Below are 15,967 nucleotides of genomic sequence, written 5' to 3' on the forward strand. Positions count from 1 at the left end.
AATAATTCACATATTTCAGGTTACGTTATTTCGTGAAAATTTATATCAACTGATTACCCTATATTTTATAAAAATCATTTCAATCAGATTTATTACCCTAGTGGTGTTTATTTCAACTAATTTTAACACAGTCGTTTAATTATATGTCACCGGTATTAAAAGCTATAGATCAAGAAAGACTTGATAGTTCTATATTTGTTAAAAGGGAGAGCGTCCTTTACAGGTTTAATTATTTCCTTAAATCATAAATTTATTTCATTTCAATTGTTGTTTTCTCCTAGTTGCACTCATCTTTTCGTTTTATTTGAATGTATTGATCTGATTGAACTAAAACTGTATGTACATAAATTCAATTTAACGTTCACTAATTTTAAGAAACGTAAACATTCAATAACTACTTATCGACGAAAGCATTATTAATTGTATAACAATGACTTACATTTTAACTGATCATTTAATTATGAACTCTTAACCGATCTGTAATTATGCAAATATTAAATTAGTTGCAAGTTAATAATAATTCTTTTAAGGAACATGGAGAAACGTAGTTGCCCTTTTTATTTGTTATGTAAATAGTGAATCCTATATTCAAATTGAATTAAAGATCAATAAAGAGAAATGACTTTCATTGCTTGTCGATGGATGATATTACTCAAATCTTATTAAAAGATGTATTCTTTATCAACTTTTCAATACATTTTTATAGATTAAAGTGTATTTCAAACAAGATGAATTTCATATATTTCTGATAGAATTAAATTTCTAACAGTACTAATTTATTCTCTCTAAATGATTCAGTCTGGAATTTTTTCAAATGTGTGAATTCATCTTGTTATTTATCATTATAACACTATTTACACAATACTTATTTGTAAAAATGGGTCAATTTTTAATTTATTTACCTGTTGGAAATCTACAGCAAGAGAAATAAAAATATCATGATTCCATTACATCTTAATTAGATGACAATAACTTTTAAATAGATTTAGAAATTATTTAACATGATTGTTTAATTTTAATTATTCTGCGTGATGTATTTTACAAGTTTAAATATTTCAAATTATCAAAATTGCATTCAATATGATTATGTAGGAAACTTAAAAGCATATACATACATTTTAAATAATGTAATTTTTATTATTTTTTTTCCTTTCTTATTAACATGTTTTTAGAAGTCAATTCATACTCCATGTAATTTACTCCAAAAATGATGTTATCGATCGCATTCCATGTATAATAATCAAGATTTGTCACAATCAAACAACTTCTATAATGAATTTCCATTTTAATACATTACTATTATTTCAATTACCATTGACATTTAGTTTTATAGAAATAAATTTCAGAGGTGTAATCGAAAATTGCATAAACATGCAGTTTCAGATGATGTGGAATATTTTCAGTGTTGTCCCTAAGCATTTTTTTTTTTGGAAGGGCAGCCCACCCTGCTTTCCCTTTGATCCCGATAAATGTACCCTTTTTGAAAAACACACACTGCCTTTTTATTCAGATTCCATTTTGAAAAAAATGATAATTCACTGTTTAAATAATGATTACACACTGGAAAATTATCTGCATTTATAGGTTTAGGTCTAATTACTGTTACGATTTACTTCACTACGATTCTTCTCAACTGGTTAAGTTCTTGTTAATATCTTTTTTCAGGTGAAGGGTGAATAAATTTTTACATGATTTTAAATTTTGTAAAATTTTTTAAATTAATACCCTTTTTTTTTTAAAAGAAAAAGAAATGCACCTTTAAATGTTCATTTTTTCATAATTTTTATTTTAAATTATAGAAAAAAGCTTTCAAGTTGTTTATCAATTTTTGTTAGTTTACTTTTTAAAAATATATACAGGGTGATTCTAAAAAGATGGGAAAACTTTTAGGAAGTGATAGTACACACCCAGACAAACAATTTTTATCAAAGAATGCATGATCGAAAACAAAATGCAAAAGTGGTGGCGCATTTGGAAGGTTTTTTCATGCTAACGAGAAAGCTCCATTCCTATTGCGAGTTACTGCGCTATGTTATTTGTCGCCAAGCTTTCGGCCGTTGCAGCTAAAGTTCGCCTATCTTTTCTTCGCCGTTGTACCACCATAGCTGCTGCCGTCCACTGTTTTGAACACTTACTGTAATCACATGCCATTAAATTTGCTTTTATAACTTAACTTCATCGTTCTTTGTGTGTTTTTGCCTCATATAATAACATAAACTTTGACGTCCTAGGGGTTTTGTGTTTTATTTTCGACCATGCCTTCTTTGATAAAAATTGTTTGTCTGGGTGTGTACTATCACTTCCTAAAATTTTTCCTATCTTTTTAGAATCACCCTGTATATATACATAGAGATTGCCTTTTAACATGCCTTTAATTATTTTATAAACTACACATTTTTCACTTATTTTAAGGAGAGAGAATTACTTTTTGAATTATATACATAAAGTAGTATGAGAGGGTAATTTGAAAATTGTGGAGGATAAAATTCAGTTATTACGAGATATTACACATTTTGTCAAATTTTTATGGGATTAAGTGAGCGTCCTTTATTTGTTATCCCTCAGAACTCTCCAAAACTTGATTATTTTAACATGGGTAATCCCATATTACTTTTTTAATTGAAAGGTAAATAAAAAATTTTTTTGAAAAATTTTTATTTACTTTTATAATGATTTATATTTAAAACTGAGCTTGTTTAAAGTATGTAATTAAAATAATTAATGCAAAATAATTATTTAATATTATATCGCAACATTAAGGATTAACTTTCTTCATTATTGCTAAGTAATCTAATTGGCAAAAGATCATATCTAAAGACATTAATGATTTTCTGTGATAATAAAATATTAAATAAGAATTTTAAAAACAAGTTAAAAATTAGGTTGAAATTTCATCCGAATATGAACTGAATTAGTAACTCAATCTGTGGAACAAATTTCTATTAACACAATAAAAATTTGGACTATTTCTAACGAATATTATTTAATTATCACGGCTCTAATTGTTTATCGACCATAGAAATATAATTGCATGTGTTGGTGAGCAAAGCTCATTATTTTCATAAAATAGATGAATATTTGACGCCCAGTGACTGAGTGGTAGCGCTGTCGTGCCACAGATCCCTGGTTCGATCCTCGGGCCGGGCAAGGTTGACTCAGCCTTTCATCCCTTCAGTGGGTCGATAAATGAGTACCAAGCTTGCTTGGGAACTAAACACTGGGGGTTCCGCGTTCACCTGACCGGAACATCTGCTCCTGGACCCCAGAGCCCAAGGTCAAGAAAACTGAGATGGGCCCAGCAGGCCTTGGCTTTCAAGGGCTGTCGTGCCGCTGAGTTTAGTTTAGATGAATATTTACACTTTCTGCATCTAAACCTATTAAAACAGCAAAAAACAAAATTGTTTTTATGAAACTGTTTCAATAAGCTATAACCTTTGTATTTTTCATTGTTTTTTCTTTTCTTTAGATAACATGGCTGCTAAAAGAAAGCCCAAGTTGAAGGCAAAAGGAAAGATATCTTCAAAAACTCAACCTTCCATTTCCAAGAAGATAACAAAGAAATCCACACTGGCTTCTCCAAAAACAAGTGGTGTGAGAAGAGTTTTGCGTAAAACTCCTGCTAAAACTATCAATAACAAAGTAACTAAAAATTCTAAAAAATTAAAAGCAGCAAAAGAAGTTTTAGTTAAACCAAATCTAGCTTTATCAGAACCAGTAAAGCCTAAAGTTTCTTCCTTGGCAACTACAAACAGGAAAGCTATAAAGTGCAAAAGTTTTTCTTGCAAGCAGTGCAAAATAGAATTCTCTTCCATTGGATTGTTAAGAAAACACCAGTATGTTTGTGAAATACCTAAGAACAAAGAGGTAATTTAGTTATTTCTATTTTCAATGATGTATTGAATTTATTTTGTATGCTGTAAAAAAAAAGTCATTTACATTGAAGAAAATGCATCTTTGAATTTTCCATATCTAGATGGAAAAAAATTATTAAGAAAAAGATATTATTTTTATTAAATAACATCTGTTTTTGGTCATATGAGGTTTCAAAACATTTTGTTCTAAAACATCTTGCAGGGTTGCCACAGGTGACTAAAATGCGACTATTTGCAACTATTTTCTACCTGAGGCAACTATGGCTACTTTTTTTGCCTGGCTATTAAAGCAACTATTTTCAGGATAAAGAGACTATTGGGAGACTTTTCTGTGCTCCTAGCAATGTTTTTTTTTTTAAAGCATAAATTGGGTTGACAACCTGTGGTAGCTTCTGAACATAATAAATTTTTTTTCCTGAAAAATAAAAAAAAATTTGAATTGCAAATTTGAGTCATCGTTTTTTAATGCGCTCAATGTGCAGATTCCATTGTGAATCTATTTTGTTTCTCAATCGCCTTTTCATCAGTTATTGCTACGAAACTCTGCATGATTTTAAAGAACCCAATTTTCAATACGATACTATGATCCATGAATTTCGAATTTTAGTAATCACTTTTTCAATATATATATATATATATATATATATATATATATTTGCTAAATCACTTATTAATAAAAGGAAAAATTTTGTGTGTGTTTTTTAACAAAAACTTATTTTCTGCATTAATTCTAGCATTTAAAAGTATTTAATGTTCTGCAAATATACTGATTTTTTTTTATATAAAAATTTAGTGCTAGAACACTAACATTTATTTAAATATTATCATATTGGCTGTCAACTTGGCGAAATGGATCATGATATATTACAATGAAGTCGTTTAATAAAATTTTAGTCATATTATTGAAAAAATTTTGTTTTTATTTAGGCAACTATTTTCATAATTTTAGGCTACTATTTTCATGGTTTAGGCTACTAGAAGCAACTATTTTGTTCATTTTTTTCTGTGGCAACCCTGATCTTGTTGTGTCTTTTGAAAATACTCCAAGATTTTATGAATGCACAGGTTTAAAATGCCGTTGTTCACCTCCAACCGATTTATTTCGCAAAAACACTCATGTTATGATTTTTGTCAAAATATTTATTTCAGTTTGTTTTCAAGTCAGAGAGTCGTCATAGTGAGAGGAAATTTTAAATGATTCCTGCTGTTACACTTAAAGCTGTTTTATGAATCAAGATTAGATATTCAGAAAGGGATAAACAAACGAATTAAAATTTAGTTCATTGTAGAACTGGAAAAAGGCTTTTAAATAAACATACTAGAATGACTAGATTCCAATCAAGTGGGGGTTTTTTCTGTCATTGCTGCACTTTGCTGTCTTTTTTTTAAAAAAATTCATAATTTAATTTTATATTGATGTAATGTTCAAAATAATTTTGCTGGCTAAACAAACTTTCTTTATATTTATCTTTAAAAAATCTTCTTTTTTAGGTAACATCAAAGACTGGAACTAAAACTCCAACTCCAAGAGGAAAAAAAGAAGCTTCAAAAGTGATTTCAAGTGCAGCTTCTATTGAAAATGGAAATGCTGACATTGGAGTTGTTAATACAACTTTTGAGTCCCAGTCGAGACGAAAGTTGCGCACAAAAGAAAATGACACTAAAATTGATATTCCAAAAAGTTATGGAAGAAAACGTCGGGCCCCTGCCAATGATGCTACTCCTGTGTTTTCTGAATTACCCTCTGAAGAAAATGATATAAATGGATCCGCTCCCCCATTAAAGAAGAAAAGAGGGCAAGGTGTTAAAAATTCGGTTAAAACAAAGGAATCGTGTGAAGTGTCAGTTGACCGAGAAAATGTGCAAAATGATACCGAAGTTCCCAGTGGTGGAGGCTTACAGTCCTCAATGTTCAATAAGGTCAAGACTTTACTATCTAATTCTAAATCTTGTGAAAAGGTACCTCAGCCTTCTGAAGGTTCTGCAGTTAGTAAAACCAAAACAATGCAAATATCCGCATCAAATTTACGAAAAAATATTGCATTTTCTCTGGAGAGAAATACTGAACCTATTGCTAAAAAAAGTTTACCAGTACTTACCAATAAAAAAACCAATATTGGCAGGTCAAAAAAGAGTAATATCAACACATCAGATTCCCCGACTGGTAGAGGAAAAGATGCAGTTCGTCAAAAATACCCATCTGGTAATGATGTAGAAATTCTTTTTGATAACAATATGAATGCTGATAGTGCTGCTTTAGCTGGAAATGGTGGGTGAATTTTTAGTCTTTTAGATCTTAGTAAAACAAATTCTATTTTTATTGCAATTAATGTGTTAAGCTGCTTCTTTTTCCATTTTTTTTCTTCTTCTAATCATGTTTGAAATTAATTTTAAAAAACGCTCCCAGGAAACTGGTTATGTAAGTTTGGGAACTGCCTAATTTGAATTAAATTATTGTTATCATTTAGAGAAATATATATGCAGTCGGACCTCTATTTAACGAAGTTGATAAATTCTGATAATAAGTTCGTTATATGGAAAATTCTTTAAATAGAAACTCTTCTTTTGAAATACTTAAACAACACAAAACAGGTTTTAAATTCTTAAGCCCTAGACATAATTAAAATAACAATTGATACACCTTCTTCTTGTAAACTAGTATCTACGATTTATTTTATACATCTTAGTATCCTAAATGAAATCTGCATGGAAAGCAAAACATTATCCAGTGTTACACTATCATCCTACTTACATTTTCAACTAAAAAGGCTAAGCTGTTATTTAAAATTATAGCTGCATGTAACTTATAAAAGTAATTTTAAACATACTACACACGTTCCATTTACATTACCACATGCGTTCTCAAGTTTAATCGCTGCTGATAAACTCCGTTAATTATGTCTGAGTTTTTCGTTTTAAATGCACACGAAAAGGGAATGGGATTTTACTACTTTCTCTAAAAATTAAGCGGCTTCGAAAATCAATTCAAGGTCATTTCCCCCATAAAATGTATTAACAAGTTTGAAATGCTCTTAAATATTTTAAGAAATAGGTATAGTGGAACTCAAGGAAAAGTTCGTTAAATAGAGAATTCACTTCGCTATTTGGAAGTTATTTTATGAAATTTCCAAAATGTTCTTGGTTCCTCGAAAAAAATCGCAAAATAGAGAAATTCGTAAAATGGAAGTTCGATAAATAGAAGCCTGACTGATATTTAGTCAATATAATTTCGCATTTGAACAAAACAACTGTTCCAATACTTGAAAAGTTAAATTTTTAATGCAAGAAATATTTATTTTATATCTAAAAAAGCTAACTTTATAGAAATCTTTTTTATCCTAATACTGAATTTTGCAAAAAAAATTTATACAGTAAAATTTTAATATCTAGAACTTGTAAATTTTAATTGTCCTTTCAAACACATTTTTAATTCTGAATTTCTTCTTTATACTTAGTAAAAAAAGAAATAGATGTGTTAGAAGTTAGTGATGAGCCAACAAATAAGCAATCAAGCTCTATACTGGAAAATAATATCATCATTCCAGAGGTTATTACTGTTGTAGAGGCTCAAAATTCTGGAAATGTTTCTAACAAAGAAGCTGAAAAAGATGATGCCATTTTGCCTGATAACATCGAACCTGAAATATTAACTCCGCTTCAAGTAAGTTAATGGAATTGTATATTTTTGCTACACTTTTATCTGTTCAATTAATTGTTGTATTGTCATTTTGTAATCAATCAAATTTGATTTTTTTTTTTATTTGTTGAATTGCGATTATAGATTAGAATTGAAATTGTAAATTAGTTACTCAATATTTTAAGTTTTTTTTTTTTTTTAAAGAGCAAATTATTTATTATTAAATTTAGATTATTTAAATAAAATATTATTTTATTTAGGAAATTCAGAAAAAATAATGAAAATTCAAGAGAAGTTGAAAAAAACAATTCTCCTTCTCTGTTTTCTCTTGAAATAGTTACTATTTTATTTTATTATTTCATGTTGAGTATTCCCGGGCTCACATACTTAATTTCTATGCCAATTTGGCATGTGATAATTGTTTCTTATAAATTGTGCAACATAGCATTTTTTTATGTGTAAACTTTTTTTTTTTTTTCAATGGCAGGCATTGAATTTTAATCTTTGCCTATGAAGATGCCGGAATTGTTACTTATTTAGCGTTACCCAGTGGGCACCTGTGAACCAAAGTCACGGAGGCGAGCAACATTGTCCACGCCACACTGCCACAAACCCGTTTATAGGGTGGGCCACATTCACACATCACACTCACAACAAAGGACAGCACAAAGAGAGAGAAAAACATCCATGCCCATAGCGGGATTCGAACCTGCAGCCAATGGCTTCGCAGTCAGGCGCACTAACCGCTCTGCCACCTGGCCGGCTATGTGTACATTTATTCTTCTTCTTTGTGTTTGAAATGTTTAACCTTGCTTACTTGATTGATTTAAATAAAAATTTGACTTGGAAGCAGGCCAAACTATATACCAAATTTAGAAAAATTTAAAAGCTTTCTGCGAAAATAAAATCTTAGTAAATAATACTTCCGTAAGAAATTTTTCGATTCTTGTAACTAGACTCAACCTTTTCACCTCCACCAAATTTTAACAAATTTATTCCAAAAGTCTTTTAATTATTAATGAAACTATTTTGATTATTTTACATGCCTGCATATATTTCTGTAATTTAGCAGTTTTGTTAAAGATATAATACTAGCTATTGATTAGCTTAGTTTTATGTGCAGTAGTCTTAGTTTTAGGTGCATATCTTTTTTTTTTTTTTTTTTTTTTTAATCTGAGTTAATGCTAAAAAAAATTGCTCGAGATGGGGACAAATTCTTATGAATAGCATTCCCGCGTACGAGTACATTATGTATATATGTTGTATGCTCCTCAAAGCAAAAATCTCTATTTCTAATATTGCACACTGAGTATGTATATTTAGCAGGTGTTTATTTAGTTTTATACCAAATGCTTTCCACAAAGTTTCAACATTTTATCAAATTAAATTATTTTTTAAAACTTTTTTATTATTAACAAATTTTTTTAAATATATAAAGCTTCAAATTTGTGTATTTTAAATTAAAAAATCAATGACTATGAAATAACTTAATCAATTACTGTGAAATAATTTGTTAAAAATCAATTGCTATTTATATTTCATTATGTATGTCAATATTAAAGAAACCAATTAATTTTTTTCCACAGCCAGTGAAAGAGGAAAATGATCCACATGATTATTTAGATATATATGATGAAAGCAATGGTACAGGTTTTCCTCAGGAAGCAGGCCCCAGTGTAGATTCACCTGAGAGAATATCAGAAACTACTAATTCAAAGAAAGTTGCTAATAAAGAAGGCTTTGCATTTACTTGTGCTGTATGCCAGAAAAACTTCAGTCGAAAGTATCATCTTGATCGTCATTTACGAATATCTAAATGCTCTGGTTTACCTATGCCGACATTTCCCTGTGAATTATGTAACAGAGTATATACAAGAAAGGTATACAAAATATTCCTTTACTTCCGTACTTGTTATAATTGTCCAATAAGTATTAAAATTTGTGTTTTAGCTATTATGTTAAACAGAAAATTTAAATAAAAATAAATTTTTAACTTGAAAATAATACCTTAATAATGACTTATTAAAAACTATTTCAGAGATGAAAATATGTAACTAAAAGTGTACTTTGAATTTTTTTTAATAAATAAATTATCATTAAAGCGGTTTTTTATCGCTTATTCAAACATTGAAAATCGATATTGTTATTTCAAACTAGAGTGTTAATTTAATAGTTGATCTTTTTGCCACCTGGTTTGCTGTAAAATTTCAATTCAATTATATAATTGGAGAAACCTTCAATTATATTATGATTATTTTCAGTTTAAAAGTTCATGAATTTTTTTTTCTTAATTTTAGTACTTGCTTTCATATACAGAATTGCATGGCGTTATAACCTCGTTATCATATACAGCATGATGTTATAAACTTGTTCACACTCTTACAGTCTTGTATATATCAATATCTATGTAAATTATTGTTCTTTTTTATCATAAATACACTGCTTTAGAATTATTACTATTCTAAAATAGTATTTCCCATTTTTTCTGTTAATTCGTACTTGATTTTTTTTTTGTATCGTTAATGAGCATTGATCTTTTAGCTTAAAAAAAATTCTTAAAATACACTAGAATTGTGAATAGGTATCAGAGCCATCACTAAACTTAATTGGGCATTTATGGGGAAAACATTTTATGGGGCCCCTTTAATTTTTCACTTTTTGCAGGGCTTCTTATTCCTAATTATATTTTCAAATACAACACTTAAATAAACTATATTATTTATTTATAATTATCTTAGAATAAACATATTGGCTTTTTTCAATCATTTTATATTTATTTTCAAGTTTATATTCTCACTTATGATTTATCAGGCATAAGACTCTTTACTTGTCCCTGAAACTGTCTAAATTATTAATAAAAATATAAAAGGAAAAGAGTAAGTGAAAGTTACTGAACTAGTTTACAACTGTTCTCAAATGTAAATATGAGAGTTTCAGTTTCATTATGAAAATTATTCACAGTTTGCAAAAATTTTTTACTTATAAATTTGTAAATAAGCTAAAGGAGAAGAAAATACAAATAGATAAGATGAATAAAAAAAATAATTTCAAAATTCTGACAACCGTCATCACATTAATCTGATACTGCATTAGTAACAAATTTTGTGTTCTGAATAATAGGGAAAGTTAACTTTTAGGCTGCTTGTAAAGTTAAGTTCTCTTTTTTGTTGCATGCCAATGCCTTCATAAATTTGCCATAATTTGCTTTGCAATCTAATAAGTATAATTGTTTAAATTTATTGACATTAATTATTTTTATTATCTTTGCTGGAGCAAAAGATTAATTATAGACTTGTTAAATTATCCACATTACTTTCAAACAGAATCCATGTATTCCTCGGAGATTTATTATTACAGTATTATATTATTTATTGTTGGTCCCTTCCTTTGTACAGTAGAATCTTGATTATTCGAGTTTTCCTTAAATCCGAGCTAGTAAAAAAAAAAATCGGCTTTGCTTCCAAACAATGGCCAACACAAACACAACATGCGGAACAATTACTACTACTGAATGTTGAAAAACAAATTTATTTATTAAACACTAAAACATGTGAACAGTGTGTTTAATAAAAACATTAGACAATTATTTTTAAGTACAATTAACCTTATGCAGTAATAAAATGAATATTATAACTTGATGTAATGCAGTAAATGCTCCGTGATAATCTAATGTAAGTAAATTTTCTTTAAATATAATAGATATTTCATTTAAATACTGAAATTTAAAAATTGCTTTGTTTCTATTCATTTAAATATTTCTTAAATTTAAGTTTTCGAAAGTTAGAGTTGGACTCTGTCCCGTCCCCCTCAAATTATCTAGACTCTACTGTATTTTTTAATTTTTGTGGTCTACTACCTAAAAATGGTTGTGCTTTTCTGATATCTGCTATTGCTAAATGAGCAAAAGTCTAAATATGAATTTTATTTATATTTTTTGGCAAAATTTTTTTATTTAAATAAAAATCATAATTATTTTTATACAATGAGATATTTATGCTTTCATTACTTTATTAGGACAATTTACGTGAACATTTACGATCTCATACCGGTGAAGTGCATCGTAGGAAAAATCACAAGTGCCCGTATTGTGACAAGGCATTCCATGGTCAATCTTTACTTGCAATTCATGTTCGTAAGCACACTGGAGAGAAACCTTATGCTTGTGATTATTGTCCAAAAAAATTTCCCTCTACTGGAGCTCTGTCCAAGCATCGTATGACTCATACAGGGGAGAAACCTTATGCTTGCAATGAATGTGGAAGGAGGTAATTTTTTACTTTTTCTTTTGCTTATTTATTTTGGCTAGTATCGTTCGACATAAAGTGGACTTAATAAGTACCAGAGCAAAAAGTAAGATTTTTTAAAAATCAAATCAACCAATTTGCATTGAATGGGGCAAACTTCTTGGATAGATCCGTTTGTACAGAAATTTCTTTACATTACAATGTTACTCCCTTAAGTATCATTGCTTTACTGTGTTGTAAAAACCTCTTGAAAGATTTAAGGCTGTTGCCTGTTTCTTTTTCCAGTTTATAGGGTTTAAGATCTGGACCATTTACTTTGCACTATTGACTAAATTACAAATCACTCACTACCTTTGTTTTTTTTTTAAAAAAAAGTATTATGAGCATCTTACTGGAGATCTTTCCCCTCAAATAGTTAATGGGAAAAATCTGTATGCAAAGCTAGATGTTTCAATTAATCGGAGGCTTTATTAGCACCAGCTGGAAATTTTTTTAAAAAGCTGAGGGCAAATGGTCGGACGAGTTGAAAAGAAATAAAAATATCTTTCAAATAGTAAATTATCAGTACTTTCAAAGATAAATTATTTCAGGTAGATGTACGAAAAATTTTTTATCACTAAAGTAGTAAGTAAAATATATGTAAAATTATTTTCAGAAGTAGGCATTTCCCTGTTAGTAAAGCAATAATAATTTATGATGCTAATGCTTATTCTTTCATACATTTCTTTCACTGAAAATCATATTTAACTACAATTCAGATATATTGCATCAAATACTTCATGTATATATCTTAAATAACAATAGTTGCTTATAGGTCTTTTAAATAAATTAATTTAAGCCTGCAAACCAAGAACATTGCTTGTTTAATTATGACATTAATTGCTTTTATTAACAATTTTAATTTTAAAACGAAAGTGTTATCCTACATAGGTGCCATTTTACAAGAATTGCAATTCTGTTTCACAAACACCAAAAGTAGTAGCCTTTGACGTCTTACTTATTACAGAAATAAAAAATCAGGGAGAAACAGGATAAATCAAGGGTATTGTATCAATCTGAAAAAATAAGGGAAACATCATGAAATTTAACTAAATATCCTCAAAGACAGTAAAATTTAATTATTTCAAAGTATCTAAAATTGCAATTTATTTTTTTAAGCAAAAACTTTACGTTTAAGAATAAGGCATGTCTGAAATACTAATGATGAAATTAATGCTGCTGGTTACTAAAATAAGGGAAAGTCAATGAAATCAATTTAAAAAAATTATTTATAAGTTAGGGAATTTTTTCTCTGAGCGTGTGTGGCCACCCTGATCATTTTATAACTATGTCTGTTTTTATGATTTATTAACATCGTTTGACTTTATTTATTCATCTGTAGTAGCAAAAAGTGTACCCTATGTTCATTTGAATATATTTCTTCATTTTATATTATTTCCCCAACAAATCTTAAATTTTGTTACATTACGTTTCTGCTATAACAAATCTAAATACTTGTCACTCACTTTTACTAATTAAAGTGTACCATTGCTCACCTTCTATTATGCAAAAAGTAAACATTTAGGTCCAAGCTTTAAGTTTTTCTTTTTTGTTAAAAGTTTTTTTTTCTTCCATTTTTTAGATTTACTTTGAAGGGAACTTTGAGTCGCCATTTAAGAACTCATACTGGCATCAGACCTCATACTTGTACCTTTTGTGGGAAAAAATTCATTCAAGTAGGTGGTTTAAATGCTCATATGTTTTTCCACACTGGAGAAAATGGTTTTAAATGTGACGACTGCGGCAAAATATTTAATAGAAAAGCCCGTCTTCAAATGCATCAGCTTTACGTTCATATAAAACTCAAACCATTTGTTTGTGAACATTGCCAAAAGTCATTCACTCGCAAAGAAGATCTCATGCGTCACTCTGTTTTGCACACTGGGGAAAAACCTTATAAATGTCCGACCTGTGACAGACGTTTCTCTGTGAAACCGTCTTTAAAGCTACATCTCTTGACGCATACAAAGGAGGAGCCAAGGTCTTGTCATGAATGTGGCAGGGCTTTCATTCGCAAGGATTGTCTACTGCGGCACATGAGAAAGCGACACAGAGATGTGTTCGATAAGCTACTCTTTGACGAAAAAGACGAGAAAGACACCAATATCATCAATACTAGGGTTTTGAGTGAGAAGGATCTTACTGAAAATATACGAGAACTTTTGTATCTACTTATTGATGAGCCGACTCTCATCGGTTTTGGATGGCCAGATAAACCTGTTGATGAGGTTTTGGAATTAGTTATTCAGAGATGTGGACATACACCTGTTAGCAGAGATCATTATGTTTACATGGATAGATTGCGTGAAAATGCTAAGTTACTTTTTACGGTTGTTATTGACGATAATGCTGTTAAGACTCTGCTCAATAATCAAACTGTTGATGAGGTTATTCTTCATGTCCTCAGACTAGCTAAAACGTGATGTGCTAAATTTCTTGTTACCTATTTTATATTGAGCTACGTAGAGTTATATCTAAATTTTATACTTTTAGAATTTTATCTTTATACATAGGGGAATGTATCTTCCATCATATTACTTGTCAAAGGATTTCTAGTTTTTAGAAATAAGTTAACCTTCAAATTTATAAAACTTGTATCAAAATGTATTTTTCTAGAAAGGTTTTCTGCTGTTGAAGTTGTTAATATTCTACTTGTTAAGAAGTCATTTTACCTATTAAAATGTAACTTAAAAATTTCCAAGGAAAACTTAAAAATGTTTTTTTGAAAGTGCCTTTAATTGTTAAAATTCCTTTACCTATCATAAAAAAGCCTTTTAAAGTTTTGAAGAACTTAGTGGACAGATAAGTTGAAAGAAATTTTCAACTGAAAATTTTTGTATAATTATTAATGTACTATTTGTTAATGTACTGTTTGTAAAAGTTTTTTTTAAAGTTTCTTTGAGAATTGGCTTTAATTGCTGAAAAGTACTTTTACCTAAGAAAAAAGTGCCTTTTAAAGTTTAAGAACTTTGTGGTAGACAAGTCAAAAGTACTTTTTGAAAAGAATCATCTGTCAAATTCATCAAAACATAGAGAAGCTGTTTCAAGAAACATGTAGAAAGCTTAACATATGAATTCATATTCTATACTTACAGCTCACCATAGCATATTTTTAATCAGAAGATTTAAATACTTCTAAAGTATCACGTGACATGTTATTCTACTATTTTTAAATTATTCTCAGCCAATATATGATGGTTTATTCAAGCTTCTGTATTATGTTTTAAAAACAGAAAAAATATCTCTACCATTTTTTATTTTTGGCAGTTGATTATACATAGTAGCCAAATTAAGATGTTTTACTATTTCTTAAGACAGGTACCTTGTCCTCCTAAAAGCTATTGTATTTTGTGAAATATTTATGCTGTTTTTTATAAGCATTTAATTGTGTAATTTTACTTTTATTCCCAAATGGAAAAACTTTATTAAACCCATACTTTGACTCTATTAATATTAATTTAATTCAATTAATCTTGTCATTCCACTTGATAACATTTCATTATAAATGGATTTTCTATTATTTTATTCAATTGGAAACTAATGAGTTAAAAAAAGTGTCATGTAACATTTTATCGAGAATTTTAAAATTGATAATGTTTTTATTATTTTGTGTTTGCTTATTTTAAATTTAGAGAAAATGAAAATTGTTGACATTTATTTTATGCTCTTTACAATCAAACAGTCCTCTATATTAAGCTGAGCCAAATAGTATATATTTCCTTGTGGTAAAATACTTTTGTTACAAGAAGAAATTACACCTCTTGGAAAAAGTTACTGTTTAATTTTTGACTAAAATATTTTTATAGAATTAATATGTACATAAATATAATCAAGATATGTTAAATGACATTATTTTGGAATAAAATTAAAAGGGATGCTTATTCATGTAAAGTGACTAATAATTCCTATAAAATAACACAGCAATTAAAAATTTTAATTTGACGTTTTGTCACAATTTACCTAAGCTAATTGCACACATGTTTATAATAACACACACACATATATATAGTATATATATATCGAAAGTTTGGCCACAACTTGAATAAGGCTTCCAACTGTTTTTTATTCTTAAAAAACTGAAGTACAAACTATATTCAATTTTTATAATAAAACTATTTAAATTTTTTTATAAAAAAAAGTGTCTTATACATACGACTCTAATGTTTTTGAGCTAG

At 28.6% G+C, this 15,967-nt stretch overlaps 1 protein-coding gene across 2 annotated transcripts; it reads left to right on the forward strand.

Annotated features, from left to right (window-relative positions):
• Positions 1-82: 82 nt before the first annotated feature.
• LOC107449900 (uncharacterized) lies at positions 83-15,683 on the forward strand. Of its 2 annotated transcripts, none has more exons than XM_043043675.3 (7): positions 83-223; positions 3,467-3,864; positions 5,364-6,141; positions 7,328-7,533; positions 9,096-9,389; positions 11,524-11,774; positions 13,375-15,683. In XM_043043675.3, exons 2-7 carry the CDS (start codon positions 3,472-3,474, stop codon positions 14,213-14,215), a joined length of 2,763 nt encoding a protein of 920 aa, XP_042899609.2. In that variant the 5' UTR covers positions 83-223; positions 3,467-3,471; the 3' UTR covers positions 14,216-15,683. The 2 variants fall into 2 exon arrangements, with proteins under 2 accessions (XP_042899609.2, XP_042899610.2); XM_043043676.3 differs by having other exon boundaries at positions 119-335.
• The last annotated feature ends 284 nt before the right edge of the window (positions 15,684-15,967 follow it).

The sequence above is a fragment of the Parasteatoda tepidariorum genome, chromosome 10 (assembly GCF_982258835.1).
Source record: "Parasteatoda tepidariorum strain Cologne lab strain chromosome 10, Ptep-v5.0, whole genome shotgun sequence".
Classification (NCBI taxonomy): Eukaryota; Metazoa; Arthropoda; class Arachnida; order Araneae; family Theridiidae; genus Parasteatoda; species Parasteatoda tepidariorum.